The sequence below is a fragment of the Schizophyllum commune genome, assembly GCF_000143185.2.
Source record: "Schizophyllum commune H4-8 unplaced genomic scaffold SCHCOscaffold_4, whole genome shotgun sequence".
NCBI lineage: Eukaryota > Fungi > Basidiomycota > Agaricomycetes > Agaricales > Schizophyllaceae > Schizophyllum > Schizophyllum commune.
In genome coordinates this window covers 841423-854236 of record NW_026089541.1, presented here as the reverse complement: position 1 = coordinate 854236, position 12814 = coordinate 841423, and the positions used below count along the sequence as shown (strand labels likewise).

Sequence of the window (12814 nt, the reverse complement as noted above, 5' to 3'; positions counted from 1 at the left end):
TGCCCTAGACGCCCGCGTAAAGTGCATGAGCTCGACCGAGAATCCCTCCTCTACCACACGCCGGCACCTGCGTGCGAGTCAGATGGATAACCGGGTGAATCAGACGCATGAGCGGAGACGTGGAGTGAACGAGTGCACTGCATCCGCAGAGGCGGCAACGGCGGAAAGGCCATGTCCTGGCATACGTGCGGCCAGATGAAGGGCGCATCACGACGGTGAAGCAAAACAAGCGCGCAAAGCAGAGCACGGCAGCGAAGCTGACGAATGGCGGTCGGCTATGACTCTTGCCCGCCTTCAAGCGTGCCTACGGAGACAAGCACATCTGCCGCGTCGAAGAAAAGCAAACGCGTGCTCAGCACGCCGAAGCGGTCTTCTGCGCGAGTGAAGGGGCCCACCCTGCCTCCACAAAGACCCTGACCGCACGATCTTCATCCTTGAGCAGGGTAGCAAGACAGTGTGTCTGCCTGCTGAGCCCTTTGGTTAGAGGGTTGACGCGATGGCGTGATGGGACGGCGGCAGGTGCGCTGAGTGGGCTGGTCACATCGTTAAGGCAAGAGGTCGCTCGCGAGCAAGGACCATGTCGTACAAGCAGCAAGGGCGGTAGAAGTGGGTGCCGCGACGTCATCGTAGGTGAACGAGAGCGTACCATCTTCCGCTGGCCTCGGGGTGCAGATTCAGGTCTTCAGGTTCACCAAATGCTAGTTGGGGATGGAGTTGAGAGCCATTTCATCCCAAGAGTGAAGACGGTAGAGTTGAGGGAGGAGGGGGCTGCGCAATGGGACGAATCATTGGCGCGCTCGACGTGCTCCTCTAGATTTTTTCTGGTGTACAGGAAGAGCGACGATGTCCGCTGTGCCCGCGATCCATCACACCGTTTTTTCCTACAGGACCGGTGCCCATATGACCAGCTGACGAAATGCGGGATGTCTTCGGAGCTGACGAACTTGCGTGATGGACCCAGAGAACGGTTGACCACCATCAGTAGCAACATCCTTGTTGACACCGGCAGCGGCCTCGTTCGCATACTCGGAGTACTACCCCCCAGCCTCTTAGTCCCTAATACTTATGTGCTTCAGTTTGTTGAACTCATCCTTCGATGCGGCGCACGCACCTGAGCATTTTCGTGCAACAAAAACCCCTCGCTGAACATTACTGCCTCCCTGGAGCTCACACGATTGTATAGCAGTGTATGCGGGAGTGGGTGACTGTTGTTGCCTCGAATGTCGCCAGCGGTGCGTAGAAAGAGCGAGCATTAGAGCAGAGCAAGGATTGCGGATGACGGGAAGTCGCCGGCTAGGCGATCCCCTCCTTGGCCTGGCTTGCAGCGGCTCGTTAGCAGACTATCAAACTAATGTAGGAGCAGCTACTGGCTCACCTCACGACGCGGCACTTCGCTCATTGAGGCTCTAGCGCGAATCGGGCGAATATTCTTAGCCCGCGTGTCTTGCGAAGGCCTGCAGCTTATTTCTTCACAGGACACGCATCACCCAGGCTGCCCGCCCAGAATTTGCGTGTCCTGCGGGGTGCTGAGTCGCTTATCCTTTCACAGGACACGCAACTCAGCCGGGGAAGTTGTTGAGGTTGCAGTTCAGCCGCTCGCCCGATGCGACGGGTCATTTTGTGCTTTTCGGACTTATCGCTCTTAGTTTACGTATATAAACCCCGCTGAATATACAGGAACCTCGTACGCTTGTCGAGGTTCCTTGCCTATTGGATCTGCTGCTTCGACCATCAGATCAGCAAATCTAACAGAAGTCGGTAGAGGAAGTCGCCTAGAGGTGTGGCGATTGCTGTTCGGACGCGCGCCAAGAGTCGTGTTTCAATGTTGACAACGCAGACATGAGCGTTAGAGAACAACGGCATTGTGAAGCTGCAATCTGTGCGATTCCAGCGATATACAACATGTCGTGGTAGGCTACAATAGGGCGGGCACGGTGGGGGGAGGAGGACGGGGCGCGCGACCTTGATCTGGTTCCGCGCCGGGTCGCCGGCCGTCACGTTACGTCGCCCGCGTTCGGCTCTTACCGGTGCGTGTCTTGGGTCGATCTAAGTGTTGCTTCTTCCGACGGATACACTGTCCGGGCGCACGTGCGCCACGTGCGATCACTGGGACTGTCCCGCCGCCGGATCCCCGGATGGATGGGACCGCGCGTCCACGTTGGCCCTGTTTGGCTCGCCCGGCCGCGCCAGCCGCGTCCGCCGTCCGTCTCCCCTCACCCGCCTCGTTTTGCCCCCGCGGCGGCGAGGCCCTCGCTCGTCGCCGCGCCAAGCGGGCGGCACCGCCGGGTTGCAACATGGGCACTGACAGGAGCCCCGCAATTTAAATTCGCAGATTTCCGACATTTTCCGCGAACGTCCACCACATTGGCGACCGCGTCGACCTGGACCGCGCGGCAGGCGCTCACGACGCACTTGTTGCCGCGCTCGATCCCGCCGCCAATAGCACTGATCCTTGCGCCTTGTACGCTGCCGCCAACGACAAGCTCCACCGCCAGCTCCTCGTCTACGTCGTCCTTGCTTCCTTCCTCGCAGCACTGCTCGTCATCACCCATCGCTGCGCCCTCGCTTTGCCGATCTACGTCCTCTCACGCATCCTCAACCGCTTCGTCAAACATCTCACCATGGCCGTCCAACGCACAAAACGCAAGCGCGACAAAACTGAGGACCTTCTCTTCCCGGTTCCAGGCAGGTTCAAGGAGGACGGGCAGCTGATGGTCGAGTCGGTTGACATGTGCGTTGACCGTCCTGTTGCACTACTCATGTGTACTGACGAAATCGTTTGCAGCTCCGCCCTCACCGTCAAGCAGATGAAGGAAAGGCTGCGAGCATACACACGCCCGATCACGGGCAACAGCGAGATTCTCAAGCAGCGGTTGCGGGAGTTCAGTGCCGACCGCTCCGCCTGGGACGTGTAAGTACAAGATCTCATCGCTCTCAATACCATGCTGACGTTGCCCGCATGCACCAGGTTACTGCCGAGCATATCCTCAAACCTCAAGGTCTTGCGCGTGAGTAAGCCAAAGGTGAAGCGCGCAAAATCGTGGAAGATGCGCCGCCACAACATGTTCGGTGATGGCGACGATGCCGAGGATGGCCAGCATCGCGTTGCGAAGGTTGATGAAGGGCTATTAGCTGCGGTGAGTATCATAGCTTCAAGCACGCGACCCTCCAGCTGAACGGTGTTTACTTCAGGCTGCCCGAATCCGTGCTGCCAATCCATATCGCCCGCCTATCGAATATCTACGCCGTATGAGCAACCCTTCGCATGTAGTGCAGGAGCCCGTCGATGAGAGCGATAGCCGCGCGGCAGGATTAGTGCCACCGCCTGTAGCTGCCCCTGCTGCAGTTCCGGTACGTTGACTATGATAGCTGACTTTTGTATGACGCTGATGATGTGTGTGCAGAATGCCCAGGACATCGTACAGGGCGTCCTCAACGGTCTCCTGCAACACCAATTGCCACCGACGATGACCGCTGCGACCCTCAATGGCCCGGCCCAGAGTGACGCCGTATCTGCCACGACACGACATAACGGCCCTCTTCGCAGTGGTGGTGAGCACGCACTGGCCTCAACGTCATCTCCTATCAATGCCAAATCCCCCGCGTCGTCGCCTCCACCTCGCCGCACGCTACATCTGCCCCCTCTCGCCACCTGTACCAACAACGGCCTCCTTCTCGAGTTTACAGATGATGACGTTCAAGCACCCGCTGGTGGAATCGGCTCCGACGTCGAGCGCATCGCCTGCATGTGGACGTTCGATTCGTACTGGCGCCGCGACTCCCCTCTGACGATCCATGGGCACCCCATCCCCCTCTCGATCTGGCCCGAGCTCTTCAATCACCGCAAGCCAGAGCTATGGACCTACTACAAGTCCCACTACATCAAATGGAGGGTATGTCACTTCATTATCTTCACTAACCAAGACTGACTCCCATACAGGATGTGGCAATGGCATGGCGCAGGTTCGACTCTCCCGAGAAGTTCTGGGAGAAGTACAGCATCATCGGAGGCATGCAGCGCAAGCGCCAAACCTTCACGCAGATCGCCAACGAGGTCATGAAGGCGTGGAAGGACACGACGCGCACGATCGTCGCGAGGGCTCGTGCCGAGTACGGTGACGGCGATACATTCGCCGCCGCTTTCAGCTATTGGAAGGGTAATACCATGCACACCTTACGCAATGACACGGGCATCGCTCGTCGATACGTCGAGCTTCTCCGTCAGCAGGGTCGAGATGCCGATGCGGTCTTGGAGGCTGATCTGGATGACGAGAATATTTAGTTCGCACTTATGGTACACCCCAGCTATTCAGTATACTTACAATCGTCACTCTTGAGTAGCTCATTGACGGCCGAGGAGTAGGATAATTGCTTAGAATAATCACAAATCAAGATAACTATGCTACAGACTCTGAAGTACAGGCAACTCAAGAACAAGTACACAAACGGCCACATTGGTAGCACTTGGTGGTAAGTTTCTTGTTTGGATTGAGAAAGTCCTCGCGTGCGTCTAGGGGGTCGTCGTTCCAGTTAATGATGTACTTGACGATAGTGAGGTTTGAGAACTCTCGACTCCATCCACCCCACTCGCAAATCTTCCTGAGATTCCAGCAACGATCGACGACATAGAACTGACAGCCTCCGCGGCGGAAGGAATGAGTGCCGTATGGTGTGGGGTCAATGCCAATATCGAGGAGGTTGTTGCGAAACATCTCCAAAAACGCGTCGGACGACTGATGAACTGATTAGAGATGTGTTCGCTGTACGCTTCAAGGCAGACGCACCAAGGGACGGTCGCCCTCTGAGACGACGCGGTCGCCCGGAGAAAATCTGCGAAATAAATATCTGCTCTTGATCTGCGAGACGTGCAGCCATTCGCACAATGCGCGAACAGGGCACACGTGCGCGAGATGCTCGGGCATCCTCCAAAGAACGAACGGTTGAACCTCTGCATATCGTCAGTGATGTGTTCAAGGATGTAGAGATGAAATCACTCACTGCCGTACTGCGCAGTCTTGCGAAAGTTTAGGTGCAAAGTCCATTTGTCGTCGTCGAACTTGTCGCGCTCGATGTCTTCAACACGTAAGTTAAGGACCTCATCGGAGCGCAAAAGACAGAGGAATGCAATGATGTAAATGCAATTCAGCATGCGACGCTGCTTGCCCCCAGCCCAATTTTCCTTCTCGTCGTTCGTACCACGCCGAGTGGGACCAGTGTATGCCGCATTCAGGGGGAACTTTCCCTCGTCCATGTTGAGGTGATATAGCTCCCACGAATTGTCCTGCCCGAGGTCTGTCAGCACGAAGGAGAATTGGGCTATGCGGAAATGAGAGCGTACCGCAGTAAGAGCACGCGCGCTGGTGGCCACCTCGCCCGCTCGTGTCTGTGAACGAAACTTAAGAAATCAGGTTTATAGATGAGCAGACTGATGTACCTTGCGCTTGCGCAGGCTGACCATGTAGCGCGAGACTATAGGTGAGATAGATGGATTGCCTATCATCTCACCGGCGTCATTTTCGTGCCATGGAAGCGTGCCCAGGCCGCAGATGTGCCCCCATGAATAGGTGGCCGAAGCGTGCATCTTCTGGGCTTGACCCCACGAGTGGGTATTTTCTGACGCCGGCTTCACCGTGCCATCGATGTTGAGGCGGTCACATATAGGACGGGGTGCATTTGTCAGCGCCAACGCGAAGCCGTAGCACACGAGAGACTACATACGAGTTCATGAGCCATAAAACTTGGAAGTATGGGGCATTTCGATGCGGGCGCTTCTTGAATATAGTGTCATTCTGCGCAATGAGCCCCTTCTCGCGAAGGAATATGTCGAAGTTCGTCGCAAGCCTATCGACAACCATCAGTAAATGTTCCGCTTGAATGTGAGGTAAATACTGCACCGTCGATACTCGGCTTCCGTTTGGTCCGATATACCCTTGGCGACGGCTGTGACAGCGCCAACAAGACTTTCGATGTTGTTGTAGATGGATTCTACAACCATATCATCGTCTTCGCCGGCGTGGCGAGGCGAGTCAGGCCCATCATCTTCTTCGTCGTCATCATCTACAACTCCTTGCTGATTCTCAGGGAAGGTTTGTCGCTCGCCCTCCATGTCGTCCTGGAGTTCCGTCTTTCCCGCTGCGAGAGCGCGATCCTTCGGATAGAGCACTGCCTGAAGACCAGGGAATTCAGGAAGGGGGTTCTTTGGTGGCATGGCTGAACAGGCCCAGGATGTGGGGGAGGTGAGGAATGGCTCGTTGACTTCGAGAGCTCATACTTGTATGCCCCGACAGGCCAGTGCAGGATTCAGGCGGGTAGCGGGTTTCCGAGCGAGACATGACTGAATTGTCTAAATTACACAGCCAATCTACGGAGCAGAGATGCAAGACATACACACGCTTGTCGCACCCCAACACCCACCCCTGCAGATGAACAAGCACGAAGACTGCCTCGAAGTATCAGATCAGGCGAGGCGGGTACGTCATTAGGCCTGTACTCACCTACTCCTCAAATGCCAGGACACCGTCCCCTGATTCTACGAACCAAGCAATTACCCCCGGATATGCCAGTTCGATGACGTCCTCGGGTACGGTGAGGTATGCACGAGGGAGTTGGAGTGACATTGCTGGGAAGACATCCTCAAAAGCGACGTCAACCCAGATCTTGGCCTCAGCAAAGAGTGTTTCTTGAAGGAGGCGGTGGAGCGCGACTTGATTGCACTGAACGCGGCATAGCCGCTGACCCAGCGCTTGATTCTGTCGAAGACCGAAAACGGACTCAAAGGCAGTCCGGGGAAGAGTGTGTTCGTTCTGAATGACCGTATGAGCAGGATGTTAGAAACAGAGTAGAAGACGTACATATCGAAGGTCGCGGACAAAAAGTGCTGTCCATAGACCATTGTCAAAGACCCGGGCGATGGCAGCATACGTCTGGCGCAGGCCTTCGCCCTGACGACCAACGAGGGGATCACGGGGAGAGAAGAGCTGCTGAGTACGGGATACTAGTCCAGGAAAGTCAAAGAGCTGATTGGCAATTAAAATGGCACCGCCGGTGTCGTGCGAGGACACAGGGCAGATGTAGCGACGCATGAGGACTATGTCCGGAAACCCGCGTGCTCGCCCACTGAGCACCTTCGCGACTTCTAGATAGCGCCGCCCAAAATACCCATGACTATTGGTGGTTAGTTCGTGGCACAGCTGATCGCGCCACGCACATAACTGTTGGCCAAACTCGTTGGCGGTGATGGTCTTCTCCTGAATGGCTGCAGTCGCTATAGCGAGAAGGCTGTCGCCGAGACCAGCACGAGCAAGTTGCTCGCCTAATACACGTCCACATCCCGGAAGACCCTGTCTCCTGTGAGCACATCGTAGGTAATGGCGTGCAAAACAGACTCACGACTGTATCATAATCTCCGCCGCAAGCCAACGCAAACAAGAGCAGGCCACCACGTGAAAGCCCGGCTGCGGTGAGTTCAGCCTGGCGATAGACTTCAATTTCATCGGGCTTCTTCTTATTTTGCGAGCTAGAGGTGCGGGTGAGCACAGAAAACCTGGAAAATACTATTACGCAAACCTTCGTAGCAGTATCTTTGCACCGAAGAGTAAGGTATCACTATCAGCGGTCAGGACAGCGTCTACCAGACCCTCGCTCGCAAGGTAAGCAAGCTCGGCTTCTGCGTCACCTGGAGCCTGCAACTGTGTCAGTCACGCTTATACAAGACAGATGATGGAGCATACCTGATGGCAGGTGAAGTTGAAGGCCTCAGCAAGGCAGATGGTTGGAGCCACCATCCAGTGCAGCCGCTGGCTGACACGCACTAGCCGTTTTGCACCCGGCTTGTCTGGTCCATCGAACACCAGGACAACTTGCGCTCGAAGGCCCAGAAGCCGTCGAAAGAGCTTGTGGAGGCTGATAAGCTCCCCTGCAGGCAATAGCTCACCGTTAGGGACGAAGCGCCCCTGCGTGTTGTAATATGCCCGACCCGAGCGAAACGGGGTGTGCGCCTGTACACCCTGTGTATATGCGTAATAATAGGGACTAGATGAAGGGTAAGGAGCGAGTAGCCAACGCGGAGTAAGGTATACCTTATGTCAATGCCTACGACAGGCTCTCATCCGAGAGCCCGGGCCTCATTGAGGCAAAAGCGTGTGAGTGTTGTTACTTCACGCAGCGAAGCGACTGCCTAGGGGGCTTGATTAGTCCATGGTCAGGGTGGATGATTAGACGAGAACGTACCTCCCAAAGTCCGTTGATACCCATGATGATACGGGTCAAGGTACAATAGGGGTATGCTAGACACGACACAATCGCATCGGTCTAGCACTGCCACTTAGGTTTGTGGCGAGTATCTACTCCGGGGCTCGTCGTATATTTATTTCTACTCGTATTGTACACAAAGGCATCTTGACGGAGAGGTACATGAAACAATACACTCAGGCTTGTTGTGTCGGGAGCTGAGGCTGATGGGCTCGTCGCTGCACACGACGGTTCTGCAAGGACCAGCACGAGAAAGGGCACAGCGTCTCCGGCATGGCAGGTGAGCTCGCGCGAGAGATCGGGCTCCCGCTGGGCTCGAACCACTGTAGGATTTCGCCGTCGACGACGAGCTCCCACGCATGCACATCTCGCAACCCATCTGGTTGATCTCGCGAAGGTTGAACAGGCCCTGCAGGACGACGGACCAGAACTTGTTCGAGTATGTGTTGCCGCACGTATTCATTGACACGATCATGAAAGTGGAGACGGATTGTTGGTGTTCTGAAGAGCCTTGTGTAGCGGGAAACACACGAGCGGTGCAACACTTCGATTGCGGACCACGAGCAGGGTCGAGGCCGGCTGGTAAGCGCGTTCTCATCGAACGGTACCAACGTAAAGGCGAGTTCCGTGTCCTGAGCTCCGCATTCGTCACTATAGAGCCCGGTGCGAACCAGCCAAACTGCTTGAAGCTGACGATCTGCACGGACATGTTGCCGACGCCAAGCACGACGCCGTTGAGTAAGGGCGGGAAGAGGTTGATCGCGAGTGCAGAGACCAGCAGGATGGCGTAGCACTGGGGCGGGAGGGACATCTCAAAGACATCGAGCGAGACTGAGCAGACTTGCGCATCGTGTTCGCGAGGGACGACTCCTCTGTGCACAGCTCCTGGAGGGATAGGACGAGGTGAGGTCGGAGGGGAGGTTTTCCCGCTTTTGTGAGTTGTCGCCCTTGGTGTGCAGTATGCAAGGTGCCTTTGGGCCAGCCGGCCTTGTTTGAGGTTGCGTGCTACTGGTACGTGTGAGCATCTTCTTATACTTCCGAGTATGACAGCACACACCTGCTCAAAACTCGTCCGGCACCAGGTCGCGCACGTCCGCCGGGCCCGATGAAGTGGATTGCGGCTGCGCTGGTAGAGCCTGCAAGCCCGATACCTGTTCCCGGGCTGACGACGTGGCGAGGGACTCCGCCTGAGTGCGGTGGCTGCCGACCGCGTGGGGATGCTCGTGAGCGGGAGGTGCGCCGCGAAGTGGTTCTCCGCAGAGAAGGAGTCAAGTGCGCCTCGAATTCGAGGCGGGCTGTCCTCAAGTAGCCGTGAATTCACGGCTACGCTTCAGAGCGGGTGACCTTGGTGCAACCTCCGGGCCCCTGCTCGATGCGTCCGCGACGTCGAGTAGGGCTGGTGAGGGTTTGCGAGTAGAAAGGTGTCGTATATTTCATAAGGCGGTCGCGTCGCGCCGCCCTCAGCCACGTGCGTATGTAAGATTATCTAAGGCGCTGTAGGCGCCTATGTACGTGCAAGTCATCGTGAGTCCGTAACAAAAAGAAAAGGGTAAGTAGCGTAAAAGTGACTGCTCAGTACCGCGTCGTGGGGGAAGAGTCCCCCGTGTCCCGGATCCCTCACAAAGCTCCCCACTCTTCGCGCGCGACGTTGGTCTCAACGGAACTGGCGCAAGTTCTTCGCCTTGAGCGGCTTGACCAAGTCGGCGACCTTGCGGAACTCGAGCGAGATGCCGAAGGCCTCCTCCAGCTTCTTGCACCACTCCTCGCACTCGCTGCCCATCGGGACGCGCGCCCGTTTCGCCTCCTCGGGGCGACGCTGCTTGTACGCGTGCGCCCACATGCCGGCGTGCTTGGCCCATTGCGTTGCGGTCCTTAGCTTGGTCTCCTTCCCCGTCTTCCAGCGATGTAGGACCTCGTTGAGGTAAGCCTCCTCGGCGTCGCCCCACTCCCCTGTCCCAATGTCCCACTCCTTGGCGTCGAACGTTTCCGTAGGCGGGAGGACATAGTAGGGGTTCATCTCCTCGCGCGGATTGGCGACTTGGCCTCCGATGGCCGCGAGCTCCGTGTCTTCTGCCACGTCGCGTACCACGAAGTAGTTGCCACCGAATTTGCCGGCTGGGAGCGGGAAGCTGTTGAGCGTGTAGGCGCGACTCTCCGGGCTGACCCCCGACCCCGCGTAGTTGAGGTACTCCCTGGCGTAATGTCGGACGACGTACGCGACCGTCCCTCCTTCGGCTAGGAAGGCGGCGAAGTGCGACTTGGCCAAGGCTGGACCTTCGAGCTGGCTCTCCCAAAGGCGAAAGACCTCAATCGGCGTCCTTCCCGTCAGCGGGGCGAACAGTGTCGACGAAGGGGGGTTGCGCGTGCCGATCTGCGCCAATGTCGGTATCGGGTCGCGGGGCACGAGGAAGGAGATCTTCATTCCCTTCTCCACGACGAAGTCAAGCATGTGGATGGGCGAACGCAGAGACCGATGATAGATGGCGTAAAGAAGCAGCCGAATACGATCTTCCCAGCTGTGTACGTGGAGGAGTCCGCGGGCCACGAAGTCGTCGTCCCATTCGATCCTTGGGCGCCGGAGATCGTCGCGCACGTAAGGTCCTCGCGCCGCTGTCATGCGATGCGCCAACTCGTCCAGCTGCACCCAGAACTCCTTCTCGACCTCCTTCCAGCGTACGTGTCCCTCGCTGTACACCTTGCTGGAGGTTCGCCCCGGGTCGGCCAGGCGCGGCGCGCGCACTGGTGATGCGCTCCGCCTTTCTGCGCGCCATACGCGCCCTGAAGACGCAACGCTGCTCGCGGGGGTTCCTTCCTCATCCGAGCTCTCCTCATCCCAGCGCGTCTGCCTCCCCCGTCTCCAATCCGTGCTGCTCGGGGACGAGAGCTGAGCTTCCAGCCCTACCGGCGCGACTGGCTCACCCGTGGTCGGGTCGGTGATGCGCTGGCTTAGCGACAGTCTGCCCGCCGGGGCCGTCGAGAACTCGTCCGTCCCCTCGCTGGAGCCGTCGCTGCGATCCGACAGCTCTCCTTCCTCGAGAGGACGGGGGTCGCCCATCTCCGTGTCCTCCGAGACTGTCGACGCGGTCTTCGTGATGGACAGTACCCAGTCGACCTGACCTTCCCATCCGACCTCCCAGTCGTGGAACTCCCGGTAGTCTTCGGGGCGCTTCTTCCCTTCGTAGATGGCTCGGGCGACCAGCTCCTTCTCGAACTCCCTCAAGCCGCCCCCTTCTTCCAATGGGAAGGACGACCTGCCGCCTTCGAGGTCGTAGACTTCGCCCGGCTTGGGCGCGAAGGAGAGCTTGAACAGCTCTCGCAGGGCGAGATAGTCGTTCTCGACCCACTGCGACTCGCGATCGAAGGATTTGCCGGGAAAGGGGAGATGGTCGGGAAGACCAGTCGTGCCGGGGTCCATCGTGTACTCCCTCTCGTCCTCTGGCCCTCGATACGGCTCGCGCGCCGCCCAGCGCGCCAGCCTGACCTTGTTGGGCGTCTCTGGCCGAACCATCGCCTCGTACCTTTCGAGGAGCAGCTTGATGAGAGTCGCGTTGCGGGTGATGTACGGTCTGTATCCTTGGCAGATCTGTACCGAGTACGTCGCTTGCGGGTGATACGTGATGCGCGGGGTGTCGACCAAGGTCCGTCTCAGCAGGCGTTGCTGGAAGAAGTCGTCGTACTCGATGGTGGCGGGCTCCACCAAGCGATAGAAGTCCTTAATATCCTCCTCCGCGTTCTGACATTGCCGGCGCTCCCAGTAATCCTGGATGATGTCGGGACGTACGCGTACGAAGCGGTCGAGGTGATACATTGCCTCCGTGAAGATGTAGTAGATAGGAACCTTGTGCTTGATCCACGACTCGAAGTTGGCGACAGGGTAGTCGACCAGAAGGTTGATCAGGCATCCCTTCTTAGGACGCTCCTCGAATCGACAGTCCCGCACGATCTTCCGCTGCTCGGATGACAGGGCCTCCTCCCATCCGCGAAAGTTGAGCGTGAACCAAGCGACAAAGGATACGTTGTCCATAGCTGCGGTGGTAAACTTGCGCGTGTCGTTGATCACCGCGTCTGCCCTGCCGCGGTCCCCGATGCCCCAAAAGTCGACGTCGACGGGCTTGATCCTCGTGCTGTCGCGCAGGAAGAAGGCCGGGGGAGCGGAGTTGCGTAGCTGCTCCGCTATCTGGATGAATGCGCGTGCAGCTGTCCTCATTTGCCGAGCTTTGTCCTCTGAGATTCGGCTGCCTTCGCGGTTCGTCTGGAGGTCCAGAAAGTCAGGCTTCCAGAGGAGCGGCGCCACGGGGTCGCGATCGGAGAGGATAGTGGAGGGTCCGTAGGGTCGCCAGAGGAAAGGAATGACAATCCAGCGTGGTCCCGGGCCGTCCTCGCGCTCCGCGGGGTGGCGGAGGCGTTCCAGGCGCGGGCTCTTGAGGAGATCCTCGTAGCTGCCTCCGATGGCGACCCACGTGTCGCCGTGCTCGAAGTGGTGGATTTGGAGAGGCGGGGCGTCAACGCCTAGAGCGAGAAAGAAGTAGAAAGTCATGTTGCACCCGCTGAACGCCGAATTCGA

General features: G+C 57.8%; 5 protein-coding genes across 5 annotated transcripts; 1 reads left to right on the top strand and 4 right to left on the bottom strand.

Moving 5' to 3' along the window:
- Nucleotides 1-1839: 1839 nt before the first annotated feature.
- On the top strand, nt 1840-4282 carry SCHCODRAFT_02598163 (uncharacterized protein; the record flags this gene model as incomplete). The annotated part of the gene is made up of 8 exons (XM_003033140.1): nt 1840-1879; nt 1925-2027; nt 2333-2731; nt 2786-2911; nt 2969-3137; nt 3193-3351; nt 3405-3893; nt 3941-4282. The coding sequence occupies 8 exons, from the start codon at nt 1840-1842 to the stop codon at nt 4280-4282; spliced, it is 1827 nt and encodes a 608-aa protein (XP_003033186.1).
- Nucleotides 4283-4427: 145 nt separating this feature from the next.
- SCHCODRAFT_02497311 (uncharacterized protein) lies at nt 4428-4922 on the bottom strand (the record flags this gene model as incomplete). Its single annotated transcript, XM_003032515.1, has 2 exons — nt 4428-4733; nt 4785-4922. 2 exons carry the CDS (start codon nt 4920-4922, stop codon nt 4428-4430), a joined length of 444 nt encoding a protein of 147 aa, XP_003032561.1.
- A 68-nt stretch (nt 4923-4990) lies between these two features.
- SCHCODRAFT_02495082 (uncharacterized protein) lies at nt 4991-5656 on the bottom strand (the record flags this gene model as incomplete). The annotated part of the gene is made up of 2 exons (XM_003032514.1): nt 4991-5383; nt 5435-5656. Coding segments are annotated over 2 exons (615 nt in total), but the record flags the coding sequence as incomplete, so codon positions are not given.
- Nucleotides 5657-7395: 1739 nt separating this feature from the next.
- Nucleotides 7396-7883, bottom strand: SCHCODRAFT_032827 (PIN domain-like protein; the record flags this gene model as incomplete). The annotated part of the gene is made up of 3 exons (XM_003032513.1): nt 7396-7516; nt 7567-7682; nt 7731-7883. Coding segments are annotated over 3 exons (390 nt in total), but the record flags the coding sequence as incomplete, so codon positions are not given.
- A 2021-nt stretch (nt 7884-9904) lies between these two features.
- On the bottom strand, nt 9905-12787 carry SCHCODRAFT_0234002 (uncharacterized protein; the record flags this gene model as incomplete). Its single annotated transcript, XM_003032512.1, has 1 exon — nt 9905-12787. One exon carries the CDS (start codon nt 12785-12787, stop codon nt 9905-9907), a length of 2883 nt encoding a protein of 960 aa, XP_003032558.1.
- Nucleotides 12788-12814: the final 27 nt, after the last annotated feature.